The 16749-nt window shown below is 43.6% G+C and overlaps 1 protein-coding gene across 8 annotated transcripts in view; it reads left to right on the forward strand.

The window, feature by feature from the left end:
• LOC133136751 (catenin delta-2-like) overlaps positions 1-16749 on the forward strand; it is a 193170-nt gene that overhangs the window by 116534 nt on the left and 59887 nt on the right. For all 8 annotated transcript variants that reach the window (XM_061254459.1, XM_061254460.1, XM_061254462.1 and 5 more), the window contains one exon: positions 10471-10603. In XM_061254459.1, the coding sequence (XP_061110443.1) occupies positions 10471-10603 (133 nt within the window). The remainder of the gene's footprint in view (positions 1-10470; positions 10604-16749) is intronic.

Raw genomic sequence — 16749 nt, forward strand, 5'->3', positions numbered from 1 at the left:
CCCAGGTTTGGCAGCAGCAAATGAGCCAGCGAGCCTGAGTTTCCCCAGCAGACTCCCCCTGTAGGAACGGATAACCTGTAGAACACAGGCCCGGCGAGTCAGCCCAGATAGAGCTGTCTGCCACACACACAGCAGGGTGTGCCTTCAAGGCCTGTTTATTAGTCTGGCTGTCTCACAGAGCTGTCTGAGCCAACGGTGTCTGTACGCCGTTTAGAGCCAACTCACGCAACGGCCCGTTGCCCATGGAGACGCTAACGTCCTGTCTGCAGGATCACCTGATGAAATTAGACAAGGATGGGGTACACAAGCATAAAAGATATTTGCAGATTGCACCAAAAAAAAAAAGTAGAAATTTCAAAAAGTGATTGCAGACCCATTCGTCCTTACAGATAAATTGCAGGATAACATTGTAGTGTTTGATCAGACAGGGAATTAGGGTGACTGGATCTGTTTACATGGCACCAGGGGGACTGTGATTGTTTTCAGCCTAAGTGGTGTGAGTGAGTCCCTAATGGGACAGTGAAAAATAATTCTAGTCCCCCCTTCTGGTCCATAATGGATGGAATTGTACTTTTCTTTACAATTTGAATATTCTTTTCTTAGTAATTGTCCCATTTGTGTTTTTAATGCACTTTCAGTCTTTTTGCTCCCCAATTAGGAAAGTGCTATATGTATATGCGCTCATTGCTGGAACTGTTGCTATCATTTTAGAAGGGTGCAGACAAGCATGCACTCTCCTCCGTTTCTCATGTCGGCTTGTGGGACTGGTGTAGAGATGAGTTCTCTGTCACCCTGAGGGGCAGCCAGCCACAGTGTGCGCTGGTGAAGTGGAGATTCCTCCGCCATGGTCCCATCCAGGTACTAGAAGTAGAATGGTGCCTTAACTGTGTGAGCCTCCCAGCACTGTTTTGTTTTGCTCTTTTGTCAGATATTTTGAGAGAGGATGAGTAATGCTGTTAATATCTTTGTGTATTTTGAAAAAACGAATTTCTTCATTTTGTTTCGTTTTGGACAGACCCAATATATATTTTTTTCTTTTAGAATAATTTAGCATCCAGGTTTTGTTGAGTGATGGGCTTTCGAATGTCATTTCTGAAAATGTAAGGTTTTGCACCAACTACTATAATGCATTTGCACCAGCCCCTTACGTGGCAGGCTGAATGTGCCCATCTCTCCCGTGACGTGCCTCTTTTCCTGGAGATGGAGGTTTTCTGCGAGGCGGGGTTCCAGGAGAAGCGGGCTCCGCGTGATTAATCTACTCCGTCCTGCCACTCCGTGGCTCTGCTATCGATTGATGCCCCTGACAGGCTTCCCGTTCGGGGCTGTGGTGTCAGCCCGTAAATAAGAATCTTAGCCTTAATTCAGGGAGCAGTGTGTCCGCTGCCTGCCACGCTGTTTGTGTCCACTTAATTAAGAAGATAAAGTGCCATTTGCGCTGTCTGCCGCTGATTGAATTGCCGGTTTTTGCCGAAACGTCTCCCGCTCTTAGGCCCGCTCGCGGGAAACGCACTGTCACGCTGAGATTGGACTGACTGTGCCCATGGGGACTGCGTTGCGTGGAACTGTGGGACTGACCTTTCTCGCAAGCCTGCGGTGTGGTGACTGGGGAAATGGGAATGTAGGCCAGAGGTCGCGAGTTTTAATTCCCGGAGAGGCGTTACCACTGAATAATGGGATGGTCTGTAACATACTGCATTCTGTATCCCAGGATCTGGTTAAGGGGAGTTTGCTAAGCTGTGAAAAAGAAAACATGTCTGACTCGGTCAGTAAAGGTGTTTGTGCAGAGTGTATGAGAAGCATAAGTGCATAAGCGCCTGATTCACACAAAGAACACAGGTGCCTGACCTGGTTCACAATATCTCCAGACCAGTGTCCCCACAGGTTACTAGTTGTCATCATTGAGAGACTGGCCTGTGACAGCTCTCCTGTGGTACTGTTTGGTCTGTGATTTGGGAAATAGTGATTGACTATGCAGGAGATTACATCTAAGGAGGGTACATATATCCGCTAAAGTGTAGGTGGCACATTATCAGCTCTAGACTTTCACATTTTAAATTTGGGAGAAAATTTGTGTCCAAAACATTAATAAATAAAATATTGAATACATTATTCAAAATAAACTCTGTGATGAGTCTCCCAGTGCCTTGATCCAGGTCTATGCAAATAGACAGATGTTCTTGTGTTTCACACACTTAAAAAAAAATAATGAGCATGAATTAGCATTCATAGCATGGCCTACAGTTATAGTCAGCCCTGCTGCAATGTGATCTGTCCTTGCCTTTTTATGACAAATTTTTACAGAGATTCTTCCTTCACAGCTTTATTTTCAATGAAGTGGTCAGTGCAGGATCGAGGGGTGCATTGCATTGTTCCTACAATGTTCCTTGAGGCATTATGTAAATAGAAGCATGTTCAAGGGACAGCCAGAAATCTATACTAATGTAGTTTATTTGTAATTTTTCTGGAATGTTCTGGAACTGTCAGCAGGGCTTCTGACGCGTGTCATCCGGCATTGTGACATCACATGTCCCCAGCTCCAATGGCCTTCTCAGAAGCGGCCTCATTAGAATGCTGGCTGATCACTGTTCTGCATGTCTGAGATGGCTGGCTGCCACTTAAGGTTCTGAAATGATGTGCCCAAGAACACTGTCTGGCTCTCCTTGACAATCAGGCCTTTACTTTACATTGGCTCATTATTAATTTAATCTTTCATAGTTTATTTCAAGAAAGCTGTTCAGATTCTTCAGTTCATCTATGGGCCAGGTAATATACTGCAGTCCTGGGTTTCCAATTGCCTTTCAGTGAGAAGCAGCAGACAGCCTGTAAAGGAGTTATATTGATTATGTGGTCAAATTTTGAGAAGAATTTGCAAGTCACACTGTATGTCAAATTTGTCACATATTTCAACTTCTAAATTCATACATACACAGCTTATTTTGCTTTGATTCAAATGTAATTTTGAGAATATTATATCATATCCCCATCTTCTGATGTCTAGCATGAACCCCTGTGAAACTAATGTTAAAGGTGCTATTGTATTATATTCAACACTTATGCCTATAATAAATAAAAAGCTTAAACCAGATTGATATAATTACTGACCAGGAAACATCTCAGCAGAAGATTAGTTCACCATGATCATCATTCTGATTACAACATGCTGTCCTGACTGTTTGGTGGTGTACCTTCACCATGACAATCAATAGGATTTCATGATTACCTTGAAGAGTTATAGCAGATGGATGGGGTTGATAGGAGAGGTGTTAATTTTTATGCTGAAACCATTCCACATTGCTGAAATTCAGTGCTTGTGCCCTGCGCTTCTGTAATTGCTGAATATATACATTACAGTATGTGCCTTGGCATGCATACATACGTATGTAAATTTGCCGTTCTGATTGAACCTGTATTCTTGATGATTCATCGTGAAGAGCGTTGTGTTCTGTGTTCATATGTGAATTTACAGCAACATATGCCCAACACTGTTAGTCAAGCTTTGTCTGTTCCTTCAGATAATTAAGGGGAATTTTGCCGTCTCCCCATACGCCCACTGCAGCTGCACACAGAATCCAAACCCTCTGTTTTCCCTTTCTTCCGCTGGCCTCAGAACACCAGAAAAATCAATGCAGGCTCTAGTTTATTTACTTATGCATTCATTAACTCAAACCCAGATGTGATTATTACCTGATGGGTTACTTTCCTGGTGGGAAAGTAACCCATGTTGACCTTTATATAACTGGGAGACCCCTTAAATTAAGCCTGTAATTAAGTGATATGATTATGAAAACATGATCAGCTTTCATTGCCATGTCTGTTTCGAAGCGCTAAAAAGGCCTTCAGGATGGCAGATTTACCAGCATCCATAAGTCACGTAAGGACTTTCTTTCTTGGCATGTAAGGATGCTAGGGAGGGTAGAGAGAAAGAGAGGAAGATAGACAAACTAGAGAACAAAGACATAGCTGTATCTTTGCAATCAAATGGCCACAAAAAGAGGATCAACAGGTATGGGTGGCAAACAGCACAGTAGCTGTTTGAGGGATGCTTAATATTAGGCTTCTATGTCCATGAATGTATTTGGCTAAGGAGAAGCAGAACATTTTTTGAAAAAAGATTCAGTCTAACTAGCTGAACTTAACACTTTCTGGGGTCCACAATGTTTTTCTGTTGTCCTCATAGAGGTGATAATGAAAGCATAGCATAGATTTGCTGTTGCCATATTCACCTTTTTGTCAGTGGTTCTCCAGGTGGCCCACACAGCGACCAAGCGGCAGACAGTTTTTTGTACAATTTGTGCAGCCATGTTAAAGGTCACAGCTGATAGACTAATGAGTTCCATGGTGGTGTGAGAACAACAGTAATGGCTTCCTTCTTCCTGTTGTGGTTTGTAAGTACTGTTGAGACAAACTACATTCCCTCTGCATAGAAAGCGTGCGTTTTCTGAGCCCTGATAAAACTCATAGAGGCGTAAATATTGTAGGACACATTCCCATTAAGATTATGAGACAAGTACCTCTTAAAAGTCTGTAAGTACTTAATCAAAAATGTAAACCAGCAAATGACTAACAAACCTTCCAGGCATACAAAAGTGTCAGTTTTTATAAATAGGTTGATTGTAAGTAAGCCAGTCATTTTTTCAAAAGCGTAGGTATATTTGCTAGTACACTGCTGTTTTAATGCTAAAATAGACATGGTCTTACATGTAATGAATAACAAGACCAATGTAGTCAAAAAATCTGATCTGACACTGAAAAGAACAGAATCTGTTTTCGGGTAACGCAAGTAGAAGTTGTAGAGTAAATCGTAGGCCTTTAACCTGATCCCAGGGTCATCTGGCCTCACTCCAAAATGGCCCCATAAATTAGAGAAGAAGATTTGTGCATCAGGGGCCTGTGTTTCCATGGCTGGTACAGGTGCACTCTTTCACAATGAGGGGATTGAATCAACATTAGCCTTACAGTGTTTACTTACAGTATGTTTATTAGTAAATGCAAACATTACACTTCTTCTTTGCAAACTCGGTGTGGCATGTTAGGTTTAGTGATTGCTGAACTTGAAGAGGAGCTCTTGCTCTTGCAAAGTTATGGACAAAAAAAACTGAATCCCAGCCAATGTTTCATGAAGAAGAAAAAAATAGCTATTCCTTTTACTGTAATTATTAGTCAAAGTTATGGACAAATTCAGTTCCAGCCAAGGAAGCAGGTAGTACCCTGCCTACTGAAGTCCTACCTACCCGGAGTTGGCAGTGCTAAAAGGCATGCACCACCCTGTAGGGCGGGAGGCTCGATCAGGATTCCAGGCCAGAATGTACTGTAGATCACCGCAGTGAGAACAAGGACAGACGGGCTGCTCTGCTGTTTTATTAATGCCGTTATCGATCGAAAAGTCCTCAGAAATTATTTCTGGAGAGTGATTTATGCGTGGCCGTCACCTGGAGCTGCACAGTTCACCGTGGGGCCACGCCCACGCCAGGCAGGTTCGGCTGTTTGAGTGGGCGAGAGGGCCGGGGGGACCAGTGGGAGATTAAGAAGTCTTCCAGAGCGGTATTAGAATTTTAAAATGCAAAAGGCTACAGACATACAGCTGAGAACCTGCTGCCTGTTTCTGAGCTGAGATTTCCGAAAAATATTTTAGTTCTTCAGACAGAAAGGAGTGGGATTTTAGTTTGGTATGATGTTGATGTTGTGATGGGAGAGGGTGAGGCTTCATTCCTGCTAACACGAAACTTTCTCACGATGCTACCACATAGTGCCAAGTGCAAATAACACTGACAAAATTTTCCAGTAACATTGTGAGAATATTTTGTGTTCTGAAATGGGACGTTGCACAATCAAACTAAATATGTTGGCTGCTGATTAGCTCTGCCCGTTTTTTGGGTTCATTTGGGTTAATTTTCCCATCATTGGGGAAGCTGGTAGACTTCAAAAACCAAAATTTTCTTTTGATAAACTCTCACTTCTCACAGCTTTCTTTTTCTTCTGTTTTTCCCCCTTCTGTACAATTTCAGTGTATGAGTTGGAATGCATAACAGACAGGAGAGATAGCGTAATGGATGCTAATAAGGTCTTTTGCCTCTTGACAGAATGGCTACATATATACCGAAACTAATGGCACACGATTCAGGATTCAGCTGGCATGTGCTATAAATAGGATGATGATAAATTACGAGGTGGCACGTCCAATCAGCTCTCCCGATGGGGCTTGTCCACTCTCATTATCCGCTGCGCATCTCTCCAATCAGCATCTTCCTGTGTGGAGCTGTCACTCTCAGTACGCCAGGGTTGCCAGATGACTGTGGTTGCCAAATTTGCATGGCTGATGAACAGTCCAGTGCAACTGAATGGGTTGGGTTGTGTAACGATTTCGACACACTGCTGCAAAGCCTCACTTACACTCACTGAGCACTTTATTAGGTATTTATTAGACTGTACTTATTGGCTTTCTGCTGCTGTAGCCTATCCACTTTGAGGTTTGATGCGTTGTGTGTTCAGAGATGCTCTTCTGCATACCACTGTTGTAATGTGTGGTTACTGTGACCTTCCTGTCAGCTCTGACCAGTCCGGCCTCTCTTCCCTGACCTCTCATTAACGACGCGTTTCTGCCTGCAGAACTGCTGCTCACTGGTTTTTGGTTTTTCGCACCATTCTCTGCAAGAGAGTTGAGCATGAAAATCCCAGGATCAGCCGTTTCTGAGATACTCAAACAACCCTGTCTGGCACCAACAATCATTCCACAGTGGAAGTCACTTAAATTACATTTCTTCCCTATTCTGACATTTGGTCTAAAAAACAGCGGAACCTTTTGACAATGTCTGCACACTTTTATGCATTTAGTTGGTGCCTCATATTTGCATTAACAAGCTGCTGTACAAGTCTCCCTAATAAAGTGCTCACTGAGCGTATTTCCACATCCTGGAGATACATAACACAGGGATTAGCATGAGCAGTAGGGGGTCTTCACATGTGTGTGAGAAAGGATCAGTCACAACTTAAAAGGCTATTCAGGAGTCAGGAAATACTTGTCACATATAACTTTTGTGTCACAGTATTTCCTGTTTGCATAAAGTTTATTGAATAGTGGATTATTGAACCTTGTTTTGTGTTTTATGTTTCCTTTGGAATAGTAACTGTAATATATTAAATCCTCTAGAGAATTCAATAAAAGTTAGCTGGTGCCAGGGGTTGAAAGTTGTCAGTTACATCTGTATTAAAAGCAAGGAGACCACATATGCTTGGAGCACGTTGTTACTAAAGGAACATATGTTCAGGTCCTGACTGTGATAGGTCTCTGTATCAAATACATGTAGTTTTTCATCCAAGCAAAAGCAAAACAAAAACTACATGTACACATAAGGGAGATAGCAGATGCTCTTTTCCACAAAAATAATAATAAGAATAAAAGCATTAAACAAGATTGCTGAGTCATGAAGGTAATGACCTAAAGTTATAACATAAAGTTTTGCCATAGTAGGTGCAAGAGAGAAATAGAATGTTGTCATGGTTTTCACTGTCTACTTCTGGAAATTCCAGGATTTACCGCTCTAGACCTCTAGAGGGCTTGCCGGCTTAGTTCAGCAGGAAAAATTACCTCCCGCATGTGGAATGCGGGTGTAATCATGGCCGATTGCAGTCAGCTGCTTGGAATGCTATTTAAGTCTCTTCCTGGCACTGCTCTGAGCTTTGGTGTTTCAGTTTGACACGTGCACAGAGCCGGTGTAGAGGGAGAGGGAGAGGGAGAGGGAGAGGGAGAGGGAGAGGGAGCGGGAGCGGGAGAGGGAGAGGGAGAGGGTGAGGGAGAGGGTGAGGAAGAGAAAGAGGTAGAGGTAGAGGTAGAGATAGAGATAGAGATAGAGGTAGAGGTAGAGAGAGAGTTGTTTGAAGACTGAATTGCTTTTAGTCCTGAAAAGCATTCAGTTAGAAATTAGAAATAGAGAAGTTTAGGGACCTATTTTGTTTCCCTTTGGGTCGGTTAGTTCCCTAGTTTTGTTTTTGGTTCCGTCTCTGTGTTGAGGAGCAAGTGGCAGAGTTTGGTGCTTACGGTTTAGCCCGTTCGAGACTGCCGGCAATATCTTGTTTTGTTTTTCCTCACAATTAGAGGTCAGGTCAGATTTTCGCTTGGCGTATCGCCGGGGAGTTTGGTTCCCTTTTTCCGTTCGTTGCTCACAAAACTCGCCCACTTCTTTAGAGATTTTGTGTTAGTTTGCACTTTCACGGTTTTGTTTCAGTGGGTAGTTCGCCAGGGAGTCTCTCCCGTTTTCTGTTATTTTCCTCACCTATTTTAGTGGTTATCCAACTTATCGTTGGTAACTTTGTGATCCCTTCCCGGTCGCTCTTGGTCTCCCGCCCCTGCTCCCTTACAAATGTTGTGTAAGGTATCAGAAATATAGTTTCAGTTTCAGCAGAGGTATGGCATTAAATGCATGTTTAGCATTAGGTGAACCAAGGTATAGTTTAAATGATATACTAGGTAATGAATTATGTGCTAATTGACAAAGAACACATCTGGAAGTAAAATTAATAAAACAGGACCTCCATTGCCATAGACGTGCAGTTCTGTTTGAATTGGCCTTGTTGATCCGATCTGGATGGAAAGCCTTGTGACTTGCACAACCCCAGAGAACTGCATAATCTCCATGGAAACATTGTGCTGATTTGCATATATGGTCATGCTACCTCTGCCATTAGGATCAGAACTAAATCACTATGCAGTCTCACTGTATATGGTTTTATATATCAACAGGGTGTTCATTTGAGCAAATTTGTATTCATAAGCATAATTCACTTCATTATCTCACATATCACCTGCACTGATAAATATACATGTAAATCACAAAATTAAGCTCACAGGAACGAGGATTTAGCTAAGATTGTAGCTGGAGAAGTGAGATGGCATGATTTCTTTGAGTCTTCACTAACACTATCAGTAAAAAATACCATTTGAATTATCGTTCAGATTAAGATTAAGATTTTCTGATGTGATTTTAGGGAACCTAGTCCTGAGGCACCATATCTTACACCTGTCACTTAACGTTCACAAGAAAATGACCATTTTATGCTGGAAACATACAGTTTAAAGATCAACTATCAAATGCATTTACATTTTAGGCATTCAGGAGACACTTTTATCCAGAGTGACTTACAGCGCTTACATTATTTTATGTACGGCCCATTTTTATTGCTGGATAGTTACCAAAGCAATTCAGGTTCAGTACCTCGCCCAAGGGTGCAATTCCACAACTCCACCTGGCAATCAAAGCTACAGCCTCAGAGTTACAAAGCCACAGTTCCAAAACCTTTATGGCACATTGTCACCCATGTGACATTATCACTTAGAAAAAGGAAATTTTTAATGTGTTAACATTTTTTAAAATATTTGCATGTATTTGACATATTGTCATGGTACTATGTTTCCACAGAACATCAGTGCTTTATAACTATTTTTCATTGGTCAGAGAGTATTCTTAGTCATTCTGTATACCTGTAGCTTGGATAATTCAAGAGGATGCACTTTTGCGCTCTGGCCTTATACAGACCATAATTCTGCTAAATGAGTGTAGTGTGATGCAGTATGAACAATTAACAGACCAATGGATGTGCAATAGTTGGCAGTGTGCATCTAACCAGACACTCTTCTGGGTTTAATAATTTAACCCCACAGTTCAATCACCATGCAGGAGGAGTCTTTTGATGCAACATTCAGTTCCCCATATGAGTACCTGTCTTCAAGGCTTCTGCAAAAGTAAATGACTCCAAAGAAGAATGATGAAATTGTGGATAGCTTTGATACTTAACAATACGCGTGGCAAGGCCTCCTTGAAATCCATATGCCCATGTTATTTCTCAGCTTGCACAAACACACTCACTCTTAAGTTCCTAATAATAATAATAAACTCATTTCCCACTAATGGTATATGCAAGAATGGAAAAGGGTGTGGGGGGGTGCATATTTCATATTTCATATTTTGTGTTGCAATTTTCAAACGCTGTTTAAAATTGCACCCTGTCATCTGTGAGGAGAAAGAATTGTGGGACTGAAATAGACCAGTCCAGTCTGTGTAGCCCCTTCCAGTTTTAGACTGTTCCAGAACGATGAAAGCACATGCCAAACAAGCGCTTGGCACCTTGGCCTGCGCCCAGTCTAACCAACTCAATGCTCTTCAGCTTCGACTAACACATTTCAATAGGTCTTCTTTCATTTCCTTTCTAAACTCAACATTCTCCTTTCTTTGAAGTGGCAGCTCTCAAACTCTCATTCTTTTGGTTGAATGTAGTTTTTGGCATAGGAATGTGACAGTTTTTTGGAAATATGTTAGCTTTTTTTCCCGTTTGTTTCTTACTTGACATCTGTGTGTCTGGAATTCAATAGGAATAAAACAAAAAATTAACTTTGGTGATGTTCTATACATTGCTGTATGTATAGAGTGTTTTTGGGGTTAGGTTGAACGGGCCCTCTCCCTGTCTGTGTCTGTGCAGGGAGTTTGGATGGCGGGACCCGGAGCTGCCAGAGGTGATCCAGATGCTCCAGCACCAGTTCCCCTCGGTCCAGTCCAACGCGGCGGCCTACCTGCAGCACCTGTGCTTCGGAGACAACAAGATCAAGTCTGAGGTAAAGACAGCTCTGCCACACGGCCATAATGTGGGCAATAGAGGGTTTGTGGGTGCCTGATCCTCGAGAGGTGGGCAGTAGAGGCGATAGAGAGGGATTCTGGGTGCCTGATCCTCTGGGGGTGGGCAGTAGAGGCGATAGAGAGGGATTCTGGGTGCCTGATCCTCTGGGGGTGGGCAGTAGAGGCGATAGAGAGGGATTCTGGGTGCCTGATCCTCTGGGGGTGGGCAGTAGAGGCGATAGAGAGGGATTCTGGGTGCCTGATCCTCTGGGGGGGGGGGGCAGTAGAGGCGATAGAGAGGGATTCTGGGTGCTCATCCTTCAGGGGTAACACAGTCTGTGGAGCACCCTGTGAAGCGGTACTGAATCCACCAGCCCCTCGTGGTGACACGTTATTGGGTTGCTTCCCAGTGTAAGGTGATTGGGTGCCTGCGTTATGCCCGCACCAGCTACACTGAAATGTGTTTTTGTAATGTGGTGAGCTCAGTTTACAGAGTAAAAAATGCTGGAGACTGTTAGAAACCTGGAATCGCAATGCTTTGATGTAGGAATGTAGTCTGAAATATAGTTGGGCCTGCCTATAACTAGGTGGGCCAGAACTAATTAGGTTTATCTTTGGGCTTTCCAAACATGGATAATTAAAATGTTGGATCTAAAAGATGGTTCACATATAGAAAAATTGCCTGGCCTGTTAAGCTCTGAAATGATCAAAGCTACAGTAACTGTAAACCATGCTGTCAGTTGGCTTCCATAGATTAATCATGTATTTACTTTCAGTTCGAAAGCACTATGATTGGTTCACATCAAAAGCACTGATACAACACATAATGGTTGGTTAGGATGGTTCTCTCCAAGGAATCGCCACCTTAACGTGATGGAGGGGTTTTGTGTCCCTGTGATCCTCGGGGCCATGTTGTTGGGGGCACTAGCGTTAGCCCCCAGTAGGGTCTCCCAAGGCGAATTGGTCCCGGGGGAGGGGCCAGACTAAGAGCGATTCAAAGACTCCATGACACGGCCTCACAAGTGCAAAGATACCTCGCCCGGAAAAGGGAAACCAGGGCCCCCTTCTGGAGCCAGACCCGGGAGGGGAGCTCGTCGGCGAGGGTCTGGTAGCCAGGCCCGGCCGGGCACAGGCCGAATTGGTAACGTGGGGTCGCCGCCCTGTGGGCTCACCACCTGCAGGGGTCGGCATCGGAGTCGGGTGCTCACGCTCAGGCGTGGGGATACTCGCAAGCCACCGGCTGAGTGCTACTGTGATAGAGCTCCACCCAGGGAACGAGAGGGTCGCCTCTCTGCGACTATGTGTCGCTGGGGGTAAAGCTCTGACTGTCGTTTGTGCTTATGCACCAAACGGCAGTTCAGAGTATCCGGCCTTCTTGGAGTCACTGGGCAGCATCCTGGAAAGGATATAGTTCATAGTTCATAGTGCATAGTTCTGCTGGGCGACTTCAACGCTTACGTGGGCAATGACGGAGAAACCTGGAAGGGGGTGATTGGGAGGAATGGCCTGCCTGATCTTAACCCGAGCGGTGTCTTGTTATTGGACTTCTGTGCTGGTCATGGATTGTCGATAACAAACACCATGTTTGAGCATAGGGTAGCTCATAAGTGTACTTTGTACCAGAGCACCTTTGGCCAAAGATCGATGACCGACTTTGTGGTCGTATCATCAGACCTGTGGTCATATGTCTTGGACACTCGGGTGAAGAGAGGAGCAGAGCTGTCAACTGAGTTGGATCAAGTGGCCAGGGAGGCTGCCGGACAGACCCGGTAAACCCAAACGTGTAGTGAGGGTGAACTGGGAATGTCTGGCGGAGGCGCCTGTCCGCGAGGTCTTCAACTCCCACGCATCTCGGGGGAGGCTGGGGACATGCTGTCCGAGTGGGTGGACATGTGGGAGTTGCGGAGTGGGTGTGCTCCAATTATCGGGGTATCACACTCCTCAGCCTCCCTGGGAAAGCTTACTCTAGGGTGCTGGAAAGGAGGCTCCAACCGATGGTCGAACCTTGGATTCAGGAGGAGCAATGTGGTTTCCGTCCTGGTCGTGGAACAGTGGACCAGCTCTTTACCTTGGCGGGGTTGCTGGCAGGGTCATGGGAGTTTGCCCATCCAGTCCACATGTGCTTTGTGAACTTGGAGAAGCCTTTCGACCGTGTCCCCCGGGTACCCTGTGGGGGGGTACTGCGGGAGTATGGGGTACCGGGGCCGTTGTTATGAGCCATCCGGTCCCTGTATAACCAAATGAGAGCAAATGAGAGAAATGTCCGCATCCTCGGCGCAAAGTCAAGCATGTTTCCAGTGGGTGTTGGACTCTTGTCACCGGTCAAGGTTGCCCCTTGTCACTGGTCCTGTTTGTGATATTCATGGACAGGATCTCAAGGCACAGCCAAGGTGAGGAGAGTGTCCGGTTCGGTGACCTCAGTCCGAGGCCATGGTTCTCTGCCGGAAAACGGTGGATTGCTCCCTCCGGGTTGGGAACGAGTCATTGCCCCAAGTGAAGGAGTTCAAGTATCTCGGGGTCTTGTTCACAAGTGAGGGTAGAAGGGAGCGTGAGATCAGTGCAGCGTCAGCAGTAATGTGGGCATTGCACTGGACCGTCGTGGGGAAGAGGGAGCTGAGTCGGAAGGCAAAGCTCTCGATTTACCGGTCGATCTACTTCCCAACCCTCATCTATGGTCACAAGCTTTGGGTAGTGACCGAAAGAACGAGATCGCGTATACAAGCGGCCGAAATGAGCTTCCTCCGTAGGGTGGCTGGGCTCAGCCTTAGAGATAGGGTGAGGAGCTCCGACATCCGGAGGGAGCTTGGAGTAGAGCCGCTGCTCCTTCACGTCGAAAGGAGCCAATTGAGGTGGTTCGGGCATCTGATCAGGATGCCTCCCGGGCGCCTCCCTTTGGAGGTTTTCCGGGCTCGTCCAACTGGGCGGAGACCCCAAGGTAGACCCAGAACCCGCTGGAGAGATTATATATCTCTCCTGGCCTGGGAATGCCTCGGGATCCCCCAGGAGGAGCTGGAATGCGTTGCTGGGGAGAGGGACGCCTGGAATCCAGCTTAGCCTACTGCCACCGTGACCCGACTCCAGATAAGCGGGTGAAAATGGATGGATGGATGGAGTATGGTTCTGTAACAGTTAAATCCTATTAATTTATTTGTACCAGCACACCTGCAATTACAAAGTAGCATTGTAACAGCTGGAGGATTTTTAATATTCACTAGATATAGTTGGTTTTGTTTGTTGCTGGAACTTTCTAGTTACTAGTTTTTAAGATACAACATTATATCTAAGCATGCACATGTCTTTTTGTTGGATATTATCTGAAGATGAAAGATTGTATTTCATGATTGAAAGAAAACAATAACATAAAAAATGATTTCATGGGAATGTGTTACAGTGTTTTCTAAGTGCCATTTTCTCTGGAGTAATCATTGAATATAAATTTGCTTTCTCTGAGTATTTGCAATTATCGTCTAATTGTACAGCTGGAATTAATGAGAAAAAAGTTGGAGGAACACCAAACCAATAACGTTTTCCTCCCGAGGGCTTATACTGTTTGATAAGGCCCAGAATATTAATATAAAAAGATCAAATTTGGAGATAAAAAAACGGGAAATTGAGCCAAGAGTAAGAGGCAACAGTATCTGGCATTTAAACATAACCCAATGAAAAGAACACGGCAGAATATTAGCACTGGGGATGGAGGAGTATGATCTGAAACAGCTGTCCTCCATATTCTCTTATCGCTCTTATTGTTTATTATTGGAGGAATGCTAGTTTCAGCTTTTGTGTTTAGCCATTTTGTGTTTATACAGTTTTTATATATTATATTGAGATGCATGAAATGCATGTGTATTACAGTGAGTTGCTGTAAATTAGTTATGTGTAGTGTAACCTGATCTGGACAGAATTGCTGTCAAGCATTTCATGTTTTGACAGGTCCAACAAAGTCAGAGCATGGACTGCATATTCTATCACTGTATTAATTAGGACCTGACCTTTCGGTGGGTTTTAGGATTACAGACATTTTGATTTGTAGTAAAAGGAGGATTAGAAATTCAGACTTGGGAGTAAAAATGGAAGCATAGATTAAGTATTGGTATTTGGGTTGTGTCAGTTGTTTGCACCTGTTCCATTGCATCTTTTCACACCAACGTAATTGGTGTGCTGTTTCATAAAAACAAATATAAACATGTGCTCTGCGGCCATTTTCTGAGGGCCCTTCAGGAACAGACAGAACAGACGGCACCTTCGCCTTGTAAGAAGCATTTAAACAAAAAATGGCACCCAGGAGAAGTCAATTAAAAGTTTGTTTATAGCCATTGTAGGTACATGTTCAATTAGCATTTCTCACATATTTAATAGCCGTTATGTTTTCTAATTTACCTTCTGTTTGAAGAGAGAGGTTAGAAAAACCAGGACAACAATGCAAAGTCAAATTAAAAATGCAATGAAGATAAAGATATATTTTAAAAAATTGGTTTAATTGAAGAGGTAGTGTAACTTGTGTTGATTGTAATTCTTGAGATTGAATTAATCAAATATGTCCAAAAAACAGACTTGCACCTTTATTGACTAAAGCAGGTTTGATGATGCATAAAAGTGCTTCAGCAAGCCATGGGGAGCCACCAGCAGCAGGATGACTCATCCGTAGACATTGGGCTCCCTGTGGCCTGGCTGTGCCAGGGCTGTTTGAAGCTGGCGTATTCAGCTGCTATGAATGCGCTGCCGCATAAGAGGATGTTTAAGAAGCACTGTTTCGTGGCTAAGCCAGCTAACACACTGAACCACGAACAAGAGACCTAGTATTACCAGCATGTTTGGGTGTAGCCTCAGACATGGTGGGTGGGGGGGTTGGTCAGTCAGATTGTTCTTGTCTGACTGTCTGGGAATGAGTTCTCTGGATGAACCTTCTTTGTTGGTACAGCCGGTTCAGAACTGGCCAAAGAATGCAATTAGATATCGGAAAATCTCAGGAACAAAATGTTGATTCTCAAATCTAGACCACAGTGAGTGGTAGACAAAATGTGCTCAAACAGCAAGACAGTTAAAAAAAGAAAAAAGAGAGCAAATGTTGTGTATTAATAAATCTGAATATATTTAATTTAATGTAGTAGGATCCCCATTGGCTCCAGTGGAAGCAGCAGCTATTCGTTATGTGGCCTATTGATGTGAAACACATCGCTGACAGCACCGTTTCCTCTATGGCTCGTAGTCTATCCGTCCGCACGTAATAAGAGTTACTCTAGTTTAAAAATACTGTTTTCCTAATATAGCCTACCAGGCTGGCTTTCTTTTTCCCTTCTTGAGATTCAAAATATAGAACAGCAGAGAACATGGTTCTGTGAATTCAGCCATCATAAATACCAGTATATGACTTGTGTTTTGTGCTTGTGCATGGCTTTAAAGATAAAACGCATTTACAAAAGCACACAGACACCTACATCCATACACCTTCTCTGATACTCACACACAGGTTCTATTCCTTAACCGTAGTATGATAATCATCTTTACATCAACGTGATATTACTTTCTTGTCACATTTTGTTTTTCCGCCCATATTTTACTCTGACAGAATTAGACTGTAAACCTATGATTCACTCCATGTCAAATCTCACGGGAAGAGCTGTCTGGAGCCTCAGAAATCATCACGCTCAACCAGGCTGTGAGCTGATTAATCTTCACAAAGTGTCACAATCAAATTGGAATATGGACAGAAATTCCATTTGGAATGATGCAGCACATGTGTGATAGAGAATTCATAGCTTAGTCCGGGATATCTATTAATTATTTTCCCATGAAAATATGTGCAAATTCCAGTTTAAAGTCATCATCCACTCCCTCTAAAGAAACTGAAAAGCAACCATTAGACATCGTCTAGGCTTTTATTACCTTTCTCTGTCGTTTCCCCCCAAGCAAACTCCATCAGATGAGCTCTGAGTGGTGAGTGGCTTTTCACTCACTAACCCAGTGAGTGTCACATACACTTACCGCCAAAAGACAACCCTCACCCTCTTTCCTAGTACATCTCCAAATCCAAGACTTTCATGAAATGCTGGATACGTTGCTACAATATATATATATATATATATATATATATATATATATATATATATATATATATATATATATATATATATACTCTGCTAGC

This window comes from Conger conger, chromosome 9 (genome assembly GCF_963514075.1).
Source record: "Conger conger chromosome 9, fConCon1.1, whole genome shotgun sequence".
NCBI lineage: Eukaryota > Metazoa > Chordata > Actinopteri > Anguilliformes > Congridae > Conger > Conger conger.